This window comes from Pseudomyrmex gracilis, unplaced genomic scaffold (genome assembly GCF_002006095.1).
Source record: "Pseudomyrmex gracilis isolate BER0280 unplaced genomic scaffold, ASM200609v1 scaffold_23, whole genome shotgun sequence".
NCBI lineage: Eukaryota > Metazoa > Arthropoda > Insecta > Hymenoptera > Formicidae > Pseudomyrmex > Pseudomyrmex gracilis.
The window spans coordinates 1,070,842-1,088,110 of NW_018020607.1; the positions used below are offsets into that span (position 1 = coordinate 1,070,842).

Consider the following 17,269-nt stretch of genomic DNA (forward strand, 5'->3'; position numbering starts at 1 on the left):
CGCCATAACGGACGACCGCCATTATAGATTCCGTTGTGAGTGACCGAGTATCTTCGCAATTGCGACTTCTCACGGAAAACTCCGTTGTTCGCGCCTTCGAGGATTTTGCTCCGTCGTTTCACTTGTCGCGGATTCGAAGAGAGTAGAGGGAGAGATAAAAAAAACAGAGGAAAAGGGCTGATTTGGCTAACTTGAGCGAGAAAAAGACGTACGGGCGGATAAAGCAACGATGAAAACGTACAGCAGAAAAAAGGGCGACAGTCCGAGTAACGTAATCATCCATGTAAACGAGCTGTGCCGACTGTGTTTGGCCAAGGAGGATGAAATGGTGCCGATTTACGAAGACAAATCCCTGCCGGTGCCTCTGGCGTTGCGTATATACGCCTGTGTTAACGTCGAGGTGAGTTTTCCCCGAGAATCGTTTCGTCGCGTCGCAATTGACGGCAACGCGCGACGATAATCAGCCGAGGCGTTTTCTCCCATCGAAAAATAGGAATCTAGTTTATCTCTCTGCGCGCACCGTATGGCGGCCTCTTGTATTATCTTCCCCCCTCGTTTTCGTGTGCCTGACTTTCGATCGGTGCACACACCGATGCGCGTGTGCCTATGGCGGTATGCTATATACATATATATATATGTGTGTGTGTGTGTGTATATATATATATATATACATATATAGTACGCGCGTGAGAAACGCGATGTCGGTGATACAATGCGCAAAGCAACTACCGGCTTTACCGAGTTATCGACGAACTGTGCGATAGATACGCGCGCATTTATGCCGCTTCATTACAGAGACCTAGACTCTACCCCGCGATCGTTTTACCGTACGGATTTATAGAAATCTGTAATTTAACGCATGGCAGATATATAATACACCTCTATGTATGTCTCCTCCAATTTTTAAAGAAGACTAAATCTGTAATCAAAATGTATATTGCTTTTTGTTATACTGAATAAATAAAAATTCAATATGCACCACGCAATAACTGTGGTGAGCTCAATTGCTAAAAATTGTTTAATTAAGTTTTTTATTTCTGAGCTGATTCTGTAAATTACAATATTGTGATATTTAAGAATACTATTCAGATTTTCATATATTTTATATTTGTTATGATATATCTGTGTATTAACAGCATATGTTTTTGACCTTTCTTTTAACAGGTTTTTGAACAGGATGGCCTGCCTAACATGATATGTCATCCATGCAAATATCAGCTGGAAAAATCCTATCAGTTCAGAAAAAAATGTCAGGTTGCTGATGCAAAGCTTAAAAAACATATTAAATTAATAGAGCAGCTTGAACAAGATCAAGAAAGTGACAGTCAGGAAAGCAGAGAAAATTCAAAAGATTCTACAACTGGCAAGTCTAAACAAGTTAAGCAGCTGTTGGCTAATTTAGTCACTGTTAAAGGTAACAGTAGTCAAGTAGAAGGAGAGTCACTCGAAATGACAGAAGAGGAACTTGTTGGTGGCTATATATTGGGTATATCTTCAACAATATACATATGTATATGATTGTGTTTCTCAAAATATGATCTACATACATATTATTATTATTTTCTATTATCTACAGGAATGAGTTCTGAAAACCCAGAGATGGAAGTGGAAGAAACTGCTTCAGAAGATCCAGGCAACATTACACTGGTACCGGCTGAGGAGCGGACTGCAAAGGCGCGATGCACGATTAGAACAACTCGTATCAAACAGGAGCAGGAATCGGATGACGAAGCAGAAGAAGTTCAGAGAGCGATCGCAAATGCTGAACATAAAAACGTTTACGTAATGGAAGTCGATACTGACAATCCTAATCAAAGCGAATCATTAAAATTACAACCCATGTCTGATACGTTAGGTAAAATAAAATAAAAGTATTATTATAAGTAACTGGTTCTGCAGTAAGCAACTATAACTACAATTTGTCAAATATATTGCAGTTGACCCAAATTCGGAGCTCAAAGTGTTTAAATGCGACAAATGTCCGAAAGCTTTTACCCGCAGAATAATGTTGAAAAGTCATCAGTCAGTGCATTCCACACAAAGGGGTTTTACATGTCAAGCATGTGAGAAGTGGTTCCCGACAAGATCTGCTTTAGTAAGACATGAACGTACACATACAGGTTAGTGTCGTTTCGGATTTATAATCTGCCAATTAATAGAAAAAATTTAATTTGTTGCTTATTATTCATAAGTATATATTAAATTTATATCTGCAGGTGAGAAACCGTTTCCTTGCAATATATGTCATCGTGCATTCGCACAGAAAGAAATTCTGTTCCGCCATCTTATGACACATTCTGGGCAAAAGCCATTCCAATGCGAGCACTGTGAAAAGAGCTTCACACAACGAGAAGCGCTTAAGGTACACATGCGCCGACATCAAAAACTAAATCCGAACGACATCCAATTGCACCACTGTCAACTCTGTCCGAAAGCATTTTGTCACGCGTCAGGTCTTAGCAGGCATTTAGTAACACACACTGGTAGAACATACAAGTGTGTTGAATGCGAGAAGTCATTTACCGATAAAAGTTCGCTGCTGCGTCACAGTCGTATCCACGCGCCTAAGACAGTCGTGGCAAACTAAATGGTGGATACTTTCCACTTGTCGTGACTCGTGTCGATTTAGGTTTAACTAAAGTCAAAAGCTCTATGTCAAGTCTTAAAAGCACTTATTTGTGCAAACTCGTAGCAAAAAAGAAGTAAAAGTCGACTTGAGTCATTGACACACAGCAACACCAATCTAAAATCTCAAATAATACAAGACAAAAACAAAAAGCATTTTTCACTATTCAGTGTGTCGAGACTTTCCTGGGATATGGTCTCGTTGTTCTAAAGTTTATGATCTTCTATTACGGGCCAGTGATCTTAGGAGAGATGGTATATTTTTGCACTTAAGAGGCACTGACTATGACGTTGACGCTTGCTATTCTGACACAGAGATGGAAAGACTAGTAGGCGTCAATGTCGTAGCCAGTGCCTCTAAAGTGGAAAAATATATCCTTTCTTTTTATGATAAAAGATCTCGGGGTCCTGATGATTCAACTTTAGACGGCCTGATTGTATTAAGTGGATACTTTTGTAGGACTGTGTGTAGCAAAGTTATATGTGCGACTGTCACTATGTTGTAGCTTACTTGACGACATTGACGAGTGACATTGTTTTCTATAAAGTTTAAATGAACAACTAAATAAAATACTTAATTTTCTTTTTTATTTAGTTTTTGTTGTTCAATGCAATACTATTCCAACTGAACATCACAGCGATCGTTATTAACATACACACTCATAACATCGAGAAAATTTTGCTAACTAAATTTATGAAAGATTTATGTTTAGGTTTTGTTTTGCAATAATCGCATAATTTTTACGTATAAGTTGTAATATTAATAACATTTGTTTCAGTTATTCTTGTATAAAATGCTATCGACTGTTTACTGAATTATTAGAATTTAATGAATTCGAATGATGAATATTTGATTAAAATTAGATTATTTGATAAAAATTAAATCAAGTTTTTATGCAAGGATGATTGAAATAAAAACTAATATTAATTTTAAATATTCATTGTTAAGATTTTACAATAATTAATCGTTAAATTTTAATCAAATTAATAAAATGACTTAATTATAGAACACATTGAATTATTTTAAATTATCTATAGATTAAATTTCCGAATTATAAGATAAAACTTAAGAAAGTGGCACAAACAAGTATATTTAGCACGTTTCATAATATATAAGATGTATTCATTCAGTTTTCTCAGGCAATAATGCTTATATTTTAACCTTATATTTCAAAGTATAATTTAGTTATAAGAGAGAGAAAGAGAGAATATACAGTAGTGATCGTTGCTTGTAGATCGGGATTTCTGATCTATACAAAAACACGGTACGTATTATTGTGTTCTTTTAATTGGCAGATCTTTATGCTAAGAAAAAGAGGACATTAAAAGTGAGTAAAGCAAAGATGGCAAATAATATCAGTCGTTCGATGTCGTAAAAAAATTGATTTAAATTATTTTGTATGCAGTGAGAACGAAATCACTGACTTACGAGCATTCGAGACCATTGATATACAAGCGCTGTACATATCACTACTGTATATCAATAGAAGATTTATCAATCATGTGCACATAAATATTATTCTACTTATGAGTTATATATATAACCTTATATACTTCTCTATAGTTTAAATTCATATTTTTGTATGCTAGATTTCCCTATATGTTTATATGTATATTAGAATCCTATGTAAATACTTATACATAGTTATATTAGAATATATATGGGAACAAAAAAAATATGAAATTGGAGAAAGATTCGAGAAAAAAAACAGATCTTGAAAATTCTCACGCATGAAAATAAGTTGTCATATACTATGTGCGACACGGACGGTTGGTACAACCAAGAAAACCTTTTTTTTTTTTGGTTATATCTGTCCTGCCGCGCGCACTCTGCATACATGTTAATTACCTATATCTTATTTTAATATCTGGATACGCGCACCCAAAATTCTCTTTATAATGTATAAGCAAAACCTGCGCGATATAATTTAAAAATATGCGGATTATATAGTTACATACAGAAGAGGATTGTTGAATATAGAATACACGATGGTGCAACAACTGCTAATATAAAAATTGCTAATTTTTCGCGAATTATATATATGTAGCCAGTCGCAGGTTCTTGTGCGACAGAGCTCATGTCGATTCTTTTATGGAAAGATCGCATCGCATTAGACCGGCTAAGTGCGAATTAATGCTGTAACGACGCTAGGAACTTAAGGATGTAGTACATAAAATAAATGACAGGTTTTTATTAAAAAATCCGCTTTATTACGTGTCTTTCTTTTATATGATCTTGTGCATTGGTACATAATGCCAATAAGGGTAACTGATACTATAATTAGCACCCTTTTAATGATTGGCACTTATTTATTTTTTCTAATTGTTAACATTTTTGTCTATGGTTACTTTTTACTTGACATTATAGTAGGATTAACTTGAATTTTTCATAACAACAATATTTTGGAGTCTTTTAGTTGACTTGAAAAAAATTGACGGATTGTTTAAGTGCCAATCATTAGGTGTTGTACCCTATACAGCTTTACGTAAAATCGCATACATTAATTCTGACAGGGAGGACTAAAATGTTTTTACAATTGTTTGCCTATTCATTTCTCATTAAAATCTCTCTCCCATAACGGATAAGTTTTCGGTATATCAACAAAAAAATTCTACAATATTCCGAGCTCCGTCACACGATCTGTGCTGGACCTCTAACTGGGATCAAGATTATGAATTATGATTAATACGATTTTGTTTGAATTATTCTACTTTTTAGTTATAACTGAATAGCAAAGGGGGAAATGACATTTCTCTCGTCAAGAAAATGTAGAAATATCATGTTTGTAGATTTGTATTCATATTCGCGCTATAAAATAAAAAAACCTAATATTTATTATATAGTTGAGTAGCGGAATCTTCTTCGAAGTTAGCATAAAATAAAAAAATGTTTTTATGAATTTATTAATTGATTGTAATAACCTAATTGATCACCGAGCCATTATTTATTATTTAATGCAGTTTATTCCGATATCTCAAGTTTGTGAGTCATCGTGGCAACACTTGGCAATTATTTACATGTCCATAATATAAATATTCATAAATAAAACTGTAGTTAAGAATATAATATATTAAATAAGAATATATTAAACTTAATTTTTCTCCACTAGTTTTTGTCTTATTTAAAAAAGTCTTATAAACCGCGCGCCTTTATTTTGTGCTAATTTCGCGGAGATTTCCTTATAAATTAGTATTTTTATCCTATAAAAGTTTTAAATATTCTATGTTTAATAATGATAAACTTCCGTTACAGTCGACATATCGCGACTTAGTATTATCATAACTATGTGTTGTTTAAAACTTGTAAAACACACATGTTCACGTATAAGCGTCATTTCCTGCTTTGCTTTACGTGTAACATACATTTGTTGAATACACGTTGTTCTTGCCAATTTACATTTGTCTGCTCATATAATTAATAATTCTAATGGAGATACGTACATGAAAGATCAATCACTATATCGACTAAATGGGCAAAGTAAAATTTCCAAATTCTACTGTTACCGTATAGTACTGTGTATATATGTATATATATATATATATATATAAACAGAGTTCAATGAGAGAAGAGAATCGGAGAGCGGACAAAAATTCATTCGTTTCGTGCATATCCTTTATTTCTTCCAGAAAGTCCTCCATAATCATTGGCTGCCAGCAGATGTCCCACGCGCAACACTATTTCCACTTTGTTTACTTTTCTTCTCTTATGCACCGATTCTTTCCTCTCATTGAACTCAGTGTACAAACTTCTATCCGATTAAAAAATCAAAATTAATTTGCTAGAATTAAGTCAAAGTGTCGACTTTCATGTACGTGCTAGGGAATTCTAATACGCTAAGAAACTATGAGACTGACGATGCAGCTTTCAAATCCAGAAACTTGTATCAATAGTAATTGTTTATACATTTTTGTTTCCAGATAAAGAGATGTTTTATATTTTTGTTGCTCTCACATAATGCATTAGCGATAGAGTCATGATCTATACGTCGTTGATTATTTATCTATCTTAACAGATTGCGTACGGCTCGGTCGTTTTATTTATTTACAAGTCGATACATATGTTCCAAAAGAAACGTTTCATTTTTCTATACTTCACTTGTAAAAAGACAGTCCCAAATAAGAAGTCAAAATGTGACGATATTGATTGACGATATATCAGATGATTGACTACTCTCTATTACTCTACATATACATATGTGTGTGTGTGTGTGTGTGTGTGTGTGTGTGTGTGTATATATATATATATACACATGATATTTTGAATAACTCTATACATATAAATGACAGTTACAGTGCGGAAATATTAACATAATGAACAATAAACAAGAGTATATTAACATGTTGAATGCCATTTACAATTTTTGCAGTCATCGGTAAGCCGCCAATAAATACAATTCAATTAAACGGTTTTGTATATTTTATTACACATACTCTTTATTACCAAAACCTACTTTTGTATACGAACCAATTACTTTTGTACACTTCGGTAAGACGTAACAAAATTCCTTTGGTACTCAACGTGTTAAAGATATAAAGGTAAAAATGTATAAAATGTGATTAAAAAACCAGTTGCAAGCTACAAATTGTTTCATAAGTCTCGCCCAGAATAGAGAACAATCGTCCAAGTATGTACAAACTGCCAACTTTGTTAACGTTTATTCAAGGTTAACTGAACAGTAGAGCACAAAAAGCCGGGTATTCGACTGACCGACCTATTGCACACGAGCTAGACTCGATTCTACGAATGACAGTCCTATACGGACAAGTAATCGCGAATACAAGTATCTGGCAATTATTGTCCGCGCAAGAACGTAGACACAGTTTTTTACTCCGTGAAAAACACGCGAACACGAAACAAATAACAAGAAGAACAGAACGCCGTACGCAATATGTTAACGTTTAAGAGAAAAGACTTTGGGATATAAGCATGGACTTAAATGGACATCGCGGGTTAGATTTTTATCCTCTTCTCTACACGATGCATATAGATAAAACCGCGTTGTTGAGAGACTCGAAAACCGATTTCGCGAGAGAATAAAGGAAGAAATAAGTCCATGGCCCGTGTCCCGAACTATGAACGAGATTTGTACTATGCCTGTTGTCACATGTAGTTTTATCAGGTTATTACTTCGCAGTGCAAGAAATGAACTAGAGAGAAAACTTTTCCGGTCTTTACTACTGCTAAGTAAATGACATAAGGAATCTATACATTCGGTGATGATTACGGCACTCAAAAATCGCGGACGATAATTTTTTTTCTTTTTTTTATAGGATAATACGATTGCTCTGAGAGAAAGATATAAAGAGATAGAGAGAGATAGAGAACGTTTTGTCGGAAGTACAAACCGGAAAACGTCGAAACCAATTTAAAATCTATTCTCTCATCAATCGAGAATCAGCTTCTTTGGCTGCTCCCATGTGAAACCGTCTCGTCCAAAATGACCATACGTACTAGTTTGTTGATAAATAGGATTTCGAAGATTTAGTTCCCTGCAAAGATCAATTAGACATTTTTTTATAAATTGATTTCCAAAAAACTAACTATTGACAAATCATTATTAAGATTAAAATAAACAATAATCAGACTAATGTGAGCAAAAGAAAATGTTTATATATATATATATATATATATATATATATATGTATATATATATGTATATATATATGTATATGTATATAACATTATATTAATAAGTATACGTACTTGACGATTTTTCCGGGTCGCAGATCGAAATTTTTGTTCACTATATCTAACAACTCGTTCTGGGAAAGCGTGGATGTTCCATAATCGAAAACTGTGATTGACAATGGTTCCGCCACACCGATAGCATAAGACACCTATTGATAAATATAAAATAATAAAATAAATAAGAGATCTAGTAAATAAATGTAGAAGTTTTTCATAACTAAAAACTAAAAAACAATTACGAAAGTTTATACAATCAAAAGTGTATCTTGTTTGTATCAGAATAATATATTTTAACACTTATTTATTACCTGTACAAGGCAGCGTCTGCAGAGACCAGCTTTTACTAGAGACTTAGCGACCCATCTTGCAGCATATGCAGCCGATCTATCCACTTTCGTAAAATCTTTGCCGGAAAATGCACCGCCACCATGTGCTCCCCAACCGCCATACGTGTCCACAATGATCTTTCGTCCAGTAAGGCCGGCATCGCTCTAAATGTCAAAATAAAATGTCAAGAACATATTTAATTAAAATCAAATCATCGGCATCAATTTGTACAATTACGTACGAAAATGAATTACCTGTGGCCCACCAATAATAAAAAGTCCACAAGGATTTACGTGAAAGACTGTTCTATCATCCAGATATCTCGCTGGTATTACTTCTTTTATAACTTTCTCCATGACAGCTAAACGTAGTTCATCAAGACCGATTTTTTCACTATGTTGTAGCGACACCACAACTGTATGAACTCTTATAGGAACACAAGCTCCATGATCCATTATGTATTCGCAGGTCACCTATTGAACGATGTAGTTACACTCTTTATAATTACTAAATGCGGATGTTGTATATAACCGTTAATCCACGTAAAATATGCAGATAATACAATTTTTAAAAAGTTAAAATTAAATTATTATAATTATTTATCATAAAAAATTATGAAGAAATAACATTTTATGGATTATTCTCAGTTTTGGTTTTATCATCATGGCATTCAAGAGTAGCAAATACTAATACACATCATAGAATAATCCAACATAGAGAAAAAATGTCACAACGGTCAAGGCAGGATTCGAACTCGTATCCCGTGGATTCAAGAACACTTGTATCCTACCAATAAGCTATACAAAGTTCTCAATCAACGTTATTCTGTTCGCATATATTGGATATAAAGCAAGTCTCGGTTGTACAGATCGATTAAAACAAAAAACAATGTAAAAAATACATAGATCAAACCTGTGTTTTTGAATCCGGACGTGCCCACCATAGTTCTCCGCTTCGTCTTAATTCAGCAATTTTCTGATTCAATTTGTGTGCCAATACTACCGTCAGTGGCATACATTCGTCAGTTTCGTCAGTTGCGTATCCGAACATTAAACCCTGATGGAAAAATTTTAATTATTATGGCTTATAATCTAATTTCTATGAAAAAAACATCATATGTATATTGAGAAAGAGTCTTGCAAACAGTAAAATATAGTGCATATATATTACTAATATACATAACATTTGTGTGTGTGTGTGTGTGTGTGTGTGTGTACAGCTGTAAATAAAACGATAAATTTAACATGCAAGAAAACGTGCCATACAGAGCAGAACAGTGAAGAATTAGTGGTAGGAATCACATCGATAATCACATGGAAAAACTTAATAAGCTACAACTCATATTAATATAATTAGCAATAATTATATAATAATTATATAATTAGCAATTATTTACTATTTAAAAAATTTAAAACATTATATGTACATAATACTGATTAGTTTTTTTTAAATGTATTATTTAGTAGCAACATGGATATACTAAAACCATGATTATTTTTTACTAAGAACGTTACTCATTTATAACTATGTGATAATACATATTTCACATAAGTTTTTTTAACAAGGTATATACATCTAATGCATTCACGCAACCTTTCACGCATACACTCTACGTATCCGATTAAATAACTAAAACCTAGAAAAGGTAATACTAGCAATGCATTCAAACACTAGTGATGTAAGCATGTACGAGTGTATGATAGATGTGAGTTATACCATTTCTATTTCTACACAGATAGACTAAACGAGAATGAATAAAACAAGGAAGAAATAATAATGTTACTTTACACATGTACTAAAGAAATATATTCAGTAGCACAGAAGATGAAGAATAAGGTAAGAAGAAAGAAAATTAAAAAACAACACGTAGAAGAAAAATCAAAATTCAACGATGGAAATGCCAATTGACCTGATCTCCTGCTCCCACTTCCTCGTCGCTACGGTTTTCGTGCACACCTGCCGCGATATTTGGCGATTGAGCGTCGAGTGCCAACAGAACATTGCACAGCTTGTAGTCAAAACCTGTAGAAATTATGAGTGTGGTGAGACAAGAATATTCACTGCTGTTTTAACGCGTTGCAGTCCGTGTTTTTTTCCTCAAAATCCCGTTGTTCCAATGCATTGGATTTATACCGAATTATATCAACCCTGATAATTAAAACTGATACAATGAATTGTTCTCTTTGCATGTACAAGTTCAGACATGAACACCGAGACTGTAACTTTTTGAAATATTTTGATGTATGTTTCATACATTTTTGAATAGACTAGACAATAAATCTTTATGTGTGTATATATCTGAGCGTAGTACAAGCAAACTCTTACTTCCTAAACATGACAACTGATGCACTGCACTTTGTTGGAAACATATTCAAGTGCTCCCCAAGATGTCTCTGCTAAAGTATTACAAACATTTCGCGCGCGCGCGAACGCAAGCGGTAAATATTTTAACAAAGATTTTTGGACATCAATTCTATGTAATCATTTAGATACTCGCGCAGGTACTCGCCTTCTCATCTGCGCACATGTACACATACACACAAAGATAATAACACACGCTCTGTCACATACAACAGATCGAAAACATTATTTTAGTTCTCGAGTAAAGGAAAGAGATTAGGGATTAAGGAGCAGAAATAAGAGAAAAAACGTTGACACTGAATTAGTTTTGGCTGTTCTGCGGCACGGGCTGAGAATGGATTATGTACCTGATCACCTGCACCCACGTCCATCTCTTGCCTGTCCACATGGACACCATCCGCGATATTTGGGGATTGTTGTTCGATCGCCACCAAAAGGTTCAACGTACGCCAATCGAATCCTGCCACGAGCACGATATGCTTACGTTACACAGTCTTTTCTACTCATTTCACGATATGATCTTTTTTTCGGAAGATAATGAGCAGGATTCATGAGACAAACTTTATGAGGACAAAGGAGCTGGGCTATATTCAGCCACAGAGCATGCATGTGTTATGTGTAACGATTAATGACCGCCGGTTTTCTTTGTGAGTAAATAATATAGAAATTCTAGTACTTTTCACACGAACAATTAATTAATATCCAACAAAGTGTCAGAAGTAATTTAAACAAACGTGCATCTCTCATTAAAAACAAAATATGTTACAAATATCACAAGAAGTTGCTGTACCTTTGGATGAATCATCATAACCAATATGCTTCACTGTGTCTCGAACGATCTTTTGATAATCTACTACGGCCTTTGATGTAATTTCTCCACACAAAAGTATCATACCAGTTTTTGTTACAGTTTCTATAATGAATAAAAATAGCGTACAATTATACTTAAAAATGTTTGCAAAATATTTTTAATATATATCTCAAGGCTTTGAAACATGACAGAATCAAGTAAACATTTTACATAAAGTTGGCACAGTCAAGTAAACATTTTAGATAAAGTTATCATAACAATAAAATTAGTCGTTTGTGATATAGTTTATGTGACATAACTAATAATGTATAAAAACAAATTTTTTTAAACTATTTTCATAGAATGACTTTCATAAAATATTTTTTCATTAACATATATCAGTATTCTTTGAAAGAACTTACCACATGCTACTTTAGCATTTGGATCTTGCATGAGATGTGCATCCAAAATGGCGTCACTAATCTGATCACACATTTTATCTGAAAACATAAGTAGTTTCCGCAAATATAATAAATATAAAATATGTTTTATTTAGTGATTAAAACTGCAATTTCAAAATACAAATATAAAGTAAGGTATATATTTTAATGCAAATATTATATACACATGTAGAGCTATTATCTTAAAATGGCAGCTGCAGATATAGTAGATACCTGCTATTCAGTGATGATTGACAATATAAAAAACATAAAAAGTAAAAAAGTAAAAACAAAAAAACAAAAAACAAAACAAAAAAAACCTTCTATATAGAATAAGATAATTCATTATGTTTTCTTTTTTTGTGTGATATAAAGAAGAAAATCTATATTATCTAACAAAGCAAATTTATTTCAACTGTTTTTATGAAAAATAAAGAGAACATTCAATATTTATGCAGCTTTAACTGATAAAAGCAATCATTTCTTGAGAAACTGCATAATAAGCATTGATAAAACTGCAAACATTAACAAAACCATTTGCATTATCTATATTACAAATAGAAAATAGTGTTTTTTCCGAATCAAGAAAATAACTTCAGTCTAAATTACCAATAACAAACACAGTAGAAAATACATGTTTTTTTTCCAATCTTTCTCACTATTATCTTCTTTTTACAATAATAGAAAATATCATTGTGTAGCTGTATTGTTATTTCTGTTATCTTCTTTCTGAAAAACAGATGTTTGCAGAAGAGGATGTATGCAAAAACAGGAGTTACAAGAAAATATATTATCATGCCTGTACGACTTTGATTCAGCTCAATGAAGTATACTATATAGACTAAAACTAATATATTCCTGTGTTTTTGTTGTACAAATATTTTAAACGTTTGTGATTGGTGCTATATTGAGTAGAGTTTTATAAAGAACTTTATGAGAATAGCCAATAAAATCTTCGTTGTACAAAAAATGTAACAATGTAATCAGCTCAAAGCTAATTCAGACTTGTGCTGCAACCGGCATCTCTATTCTCAATCATTCTAGAGTCTATAGAGTTGCATACTGTGATTATCGCAAACACATGGCGGCGTGACTATCGCAGTATTCGCGTCCCGCTACTGTATGGTCCGCGCAACTTCTGATGAAGTGTGCGCGCACGAGGTCGCTGAATTCGGCGGCGGTCGCAATGATAGGCCGCAATAATTTGGCGATAACAGGGCCATAGCCAGATCGAGGCGAACAAAACAGCAAAGACATGAAACAAACCGATAAAGATATTCAATTTTACAATCTATTCGTTTGACTTCGGTTGGTTCAGAAACTGTAACGAGCGCGATTGACTCACTGTTTCTTTTTAGAACATAACCCCGGCCGTGTTCACAGCCACGGCCAAAGACGATTAGCTTATATTAATACGTGATGCAGAAAAGCACAAGTAATTAGATCGAGAATAAGCGAACACTTGAAAGCGAACGTCGTCCGACATAATCGACATGCTTGACAAAGCATAGAAAAAATTAGATAAACGCTTGTGCATGTTGCACGCATTCGATTACGAAAACGATATTTTCTCTTCTATGGCGACGTGCTACCACACATTCGCGGATAGTTACATGACACAGAGATGTCGAGAGCGACGAGGAAAAAAGGAAAATTGCGTCGAGATAATGTCAGATTGGCTTTACGAATAGAGGAAGTTAATTGTCCCGATGACATTGTCTCGCTCACCTGGATGCCCCTCGCCGACGGATTCCGAGGTGAAGAGGAAAGTTGTGTCCTGCTGCAGCTCGGGCGGCGCGTGGCCATTCGCATAGCCGTTCATGTGGTGTGCGGTCTCCGGCATTTTCCTACGTTTCGGGGTTGTCGCCGTTGTCGTTGTATCTTCGGAATAATCCCGTAACTCAGGAGCTTTGTTAAACACCGCAATCCCAGCGTACCTGGCCCGTCGTCGTCTGAGCCGCCTTGCAAACTCTCCTCCACGTGCCTTTTCCTCGTTACGTTACCCGCGCGTTTCGATGAATCACGATCGTCGTCGTGTCGTCCTCAGATGACCTAATGGTTTCGCGCGTTCACGAGCACTAGAATGTAAGTCTTTGAGACACGGGATGAGAATTACGGCGTCGTGAGAAAGAAGCGGAACGTACCCAAGAGAGAACTCCGCCGCACAAGCACACCGTGTTAATGATCGGAATGGAGCCGAACGCGCCGCAAATTGCCGCAAATCGTAGCGGGAAGCGAAAGAGGCTCCCCACACGTCACGCTCCACTATTTATAATCTCGCCCCCGTCAGTCTGGGCGATTGGCCAGCACCGTTGTCACGTGACACTGCCGTTCCGCGACTTGCGACTCGCGGCGCGGAATTCGAGCCGACCGGCTTTCAACCGGATTGACCAGTTGTTCCGCTTCGTACTGTCCACGTGTTCGTTGTCTACAAAATACAATACGTTTTACTGACCGTATATGCAAAATTTGGTTTAATAGACTTTCCTTCCTCGACAGATTTAAGACGCAATAAAAACATTCCACATAAACTTTATTAGATATCTATTAAATGTTCACAGCTCTACGAGATATCTCTGATAGACATTTAGTGAGGTTTTTATGGGGTTTTGTTCTGTAGAATTAGAATTAGTCTAATAAACGTTCACAATTCTATGTGACGCGTTTAACGAACATCTAGTGAAGTTTTGTATAGAACGTCCCGTGTGAAACGTTTGCAATTTGTTCATTGCGTGATATATGATAAATTTATTTTATCGCAATCCGCATCTCACTCTATCAACATGACACTACAATCTTCGACAAATATGTACCATTTCCAACTTACTCTATATTTTGCGTCTGGAGCTTTCAATGTTGCATCATGATGCGAAATAACCGCGAATTATGAAGTGAAAGAAGCGATCCGTATCCAACTTTGACATTTGGCACCGACTCTTTGATGTAAAAAATCAAATGTGACTTTTTGTGCTGATCGCTCTTTGTGTAACATAACAAGATATGTATGTAAATTTAGCGCATATATCATATTTAAATTTCAAAATGCAGACAGATCGATCAATGTATTACCGATCTAGAACACTTACCAATGAAGTCAAGTGCTTATTAGCACGTGGGTTTTTCGTCGCTATCACGTTATCTTTTTGTTACCACCAGAAAGCAGATTTGTGTAATTCTTGGAGACACTTTGTATAATCGCAGTCCCGAAACTCGATACAATTGAAGAAATTTTTATCGCTCGTTCATCACTCGTTCACGTCGCAATATGAGTGCACGAGAATCGGGGATGCTTTTTATATATCATACAATGCAAGTAGAGAACTTCGGAGTGGGAGTGTACACTTGAATGACATCAATTTTATGATGTGTTGCTCAAATTTCAAAGTATGTTTCAGGAGATTTTCTTGCGCGCAGCATTCGTCTGAGGAAAGCTAAATAACGGATAAGTAAAAAAATATACTGATAATATTATTGACAATGTGTCCAATTATCACGCACGTTAAATATAGTCGTAAAAATACTGTTTTGCTCGATTATTGTTTTATAATATCACTTTTATTATAATATCAATTTTAGCGATTTATTGCTTTTATCAACATCAATTAACAATAATTTGAACAAATTCAACGCACTCACTTGAGCGTCATAACCGGATCCTTCGCGGAAGACCACGTCGATTATCCGTGGAATAAAACATGCGCGTAACATGTCGTAACACGACTTTGTCGAAAAAAGTTGTCGATCATTCTTCTTACTTACACGTGACGTCATGAGTCGTGGCAATAAGTGATTGCGTGCGTCTGACCGGCACTTGCTTAAGGATTCACTCACAAACGATATTGTTACGTCAACGAACAGTCATAAAATCTGTGCGTAAGTTTCAAACAGGACCATTCATATTAGTCGTCAACAAAATGGATTTCGTGGCAGTCCGTTTAATTCATAAAACCTAAGTAAAAAAAAAAATAAAACTATTAAAACGATACGCTTTACGTAACGATATTATGTACAGTGTGAATTAGTCGTAAGAGCGATAGCAATTATCGACATTACTATTCGATATTACATGTGACTGATTCAACCAGTGAGGCAGTTTAGCATAAAACATCCAATGATTGACACTTTAAAGATCTGTCAATTTTTGTCTTTCAAGAATACCAACTAAAACTTTCTCAATTAATATTGTTATACAAAATCTAAATTAAACCTAATATAATGTCAAGTAAAATAAAACCGTAGATACAAAAATGTTAACAACTAGGAGAAAACTCAATAAGTGTCAATTATTGTTAATTATTATATATTTGTTTTATTTATGAATGTAATAAGAGTGTGACGCAATGTTTTATTACAAATCTGTTAATATCTATAATAGGGATCTTCAATTCTTTTTGCGCGCGGACGAATTTTCTTCGGTTTGCAAAAGTACTGATGCACTTGATTATTTTTCCCCGCACACATAGATGAGCTTTCCTTTATATCGTGCGAATTGCAACAGTGTCATTGCTAGTGCACTTTCGCGAATTCAGAAGCTCTTGTTAAGTTCAAGTGCTCGCGAATGAGCAAGATAACGATTTGAACGAGAGTAACAAGCTATTTATTATTGCAATAAACTTGATTGTGTTCGCATATGCTGAATCGGCAGTTTTCATCTAGTGAAAATATATGACGCACACATCCGTCGCTTGAACGCAACAACCGTAATCTCAAACTCGAGTAGTTCAAAACCAGCTGCGCTCGGTTCGAGTTTAAATGTGATAACCCTTTGTTATACAAATTCTATTTTAGAATTACTTTTGACTTTTTTAGATTTTAACCATAAACATTAAAGTAAAAGGAAACAACACAGCGTTCGATTCTATATTTGATCTTTTTTCCTTTTTAATTTAATTTTAACTTTGTGGAGTTTTTAAGCGAATTGGTGTTAAATTTCGATGTAAGTTGTTATCATAAGAGATCAATCATAATGCTCGACTCGTATGTGCTTTTTCTATGATAATAGGACAACAAAAAAGGAGATAATATCGTTTGCATTAC

General features: G+C 34.7%; 2 protein-coding genes across 5 annotated transcripts; one reads left to right on the forward strand and one right to left on the reverse strand.

Annotated features, from left to right (window-relative positions):
• Positions 1 to 15: 15 nt before the first annotated feature.
• Positions 16 to 3,530, forward strand: LOC109851996 (zinc finger protein 782-like). 2 transcript variants are annotated; one of them, XM_020422698.1, is made up of 5 exons: positions 16 to 400; positions 1,165 to 1,486; positions 1,577 to 1,855; positions 1,938 to 2,120; positions 2,217 to 3,530. In XM_020422698.1, the coding sequence occupies exons 1-5, from the start codon at positions 230 to 232 to the stop codon at positions 2,585 to 2,587; spliced, it is 1,326 nt and encodes a 441-aa protein (XP_020278287.1). In that variant the 5' UTR covers positions 16 to 229; the 3' UTR covers positions 2,588 to 3,530. The 2 variants fall into 2 exon arrangements, with proteins under 2 accessions (XP_020278287.1, XP_020278288.1); XM_020422699.1 differs by lacking the exon at positions 16 to 400 and adding an exon at positions 910 to 994.
• A 60-nt stretch (positions 3,531 to 3,590) lies between these two features.
• Positions 3,591 to 15,634, reverse strand: LOC109851975 (S-adenosylmethionine synthase). Of its 3 annotated transcripts, none has more exons than XM_020422629.1 (12): positions 15,319 to 15,634; positions 15,060 to 15,211; positions 14,377 to 14,660; positions 13,961 to 14,310; positions 12,215 to 12,292; positions 11,793 to 11,915; positions 11,350 to 11,462; positions 9,554 to 9,697; positions 8,896 to 9,114; positions 8,623 to 8,805; positions 8,330 to 8,463; positions 3,591 to 8,115 (listed from the first exon to the last, which is right to left on the reverse strand). In XM_020422629.1, exons 4-12 carry the CDS (start codon positions 14,073 to 14,075, stop codon positions 8,010 to 8,012), a joined length of 1,215 nt encoding a protein of 404 aa, XP_020278218.1. In that variant the 5' UTR covers positions 14,076 to 14,310; positions 14,377 to 14,660; positions 15,060 to 15,211; positions 15,319 to 15,634; the 3' UTR covers positions 3,591 to 8,009. The 3 variants fall into 3 exon arrangements, with proteins under 3 accessions (XP_020278218.1, XP_020278219.1, XP_020278216.1); XM_020422630.1 differs by lacking the exon at positions 11,350 to 11,462 and adding an exon at positions 10,551 to 10,663 and having other exon boundaries at positions 13,961 to 14,284; positions 15,319 to 15,632; XM_020422627.1 differs by lacking the exon at positions 11,350 to 11,462 and adding an exon at positions 10,551 to 10,663 and having other exon boundaries at positions 15,319 to 15,632.
• Positions 15,635 to 17,269: the final 1,635 nt, after the last annotated feature.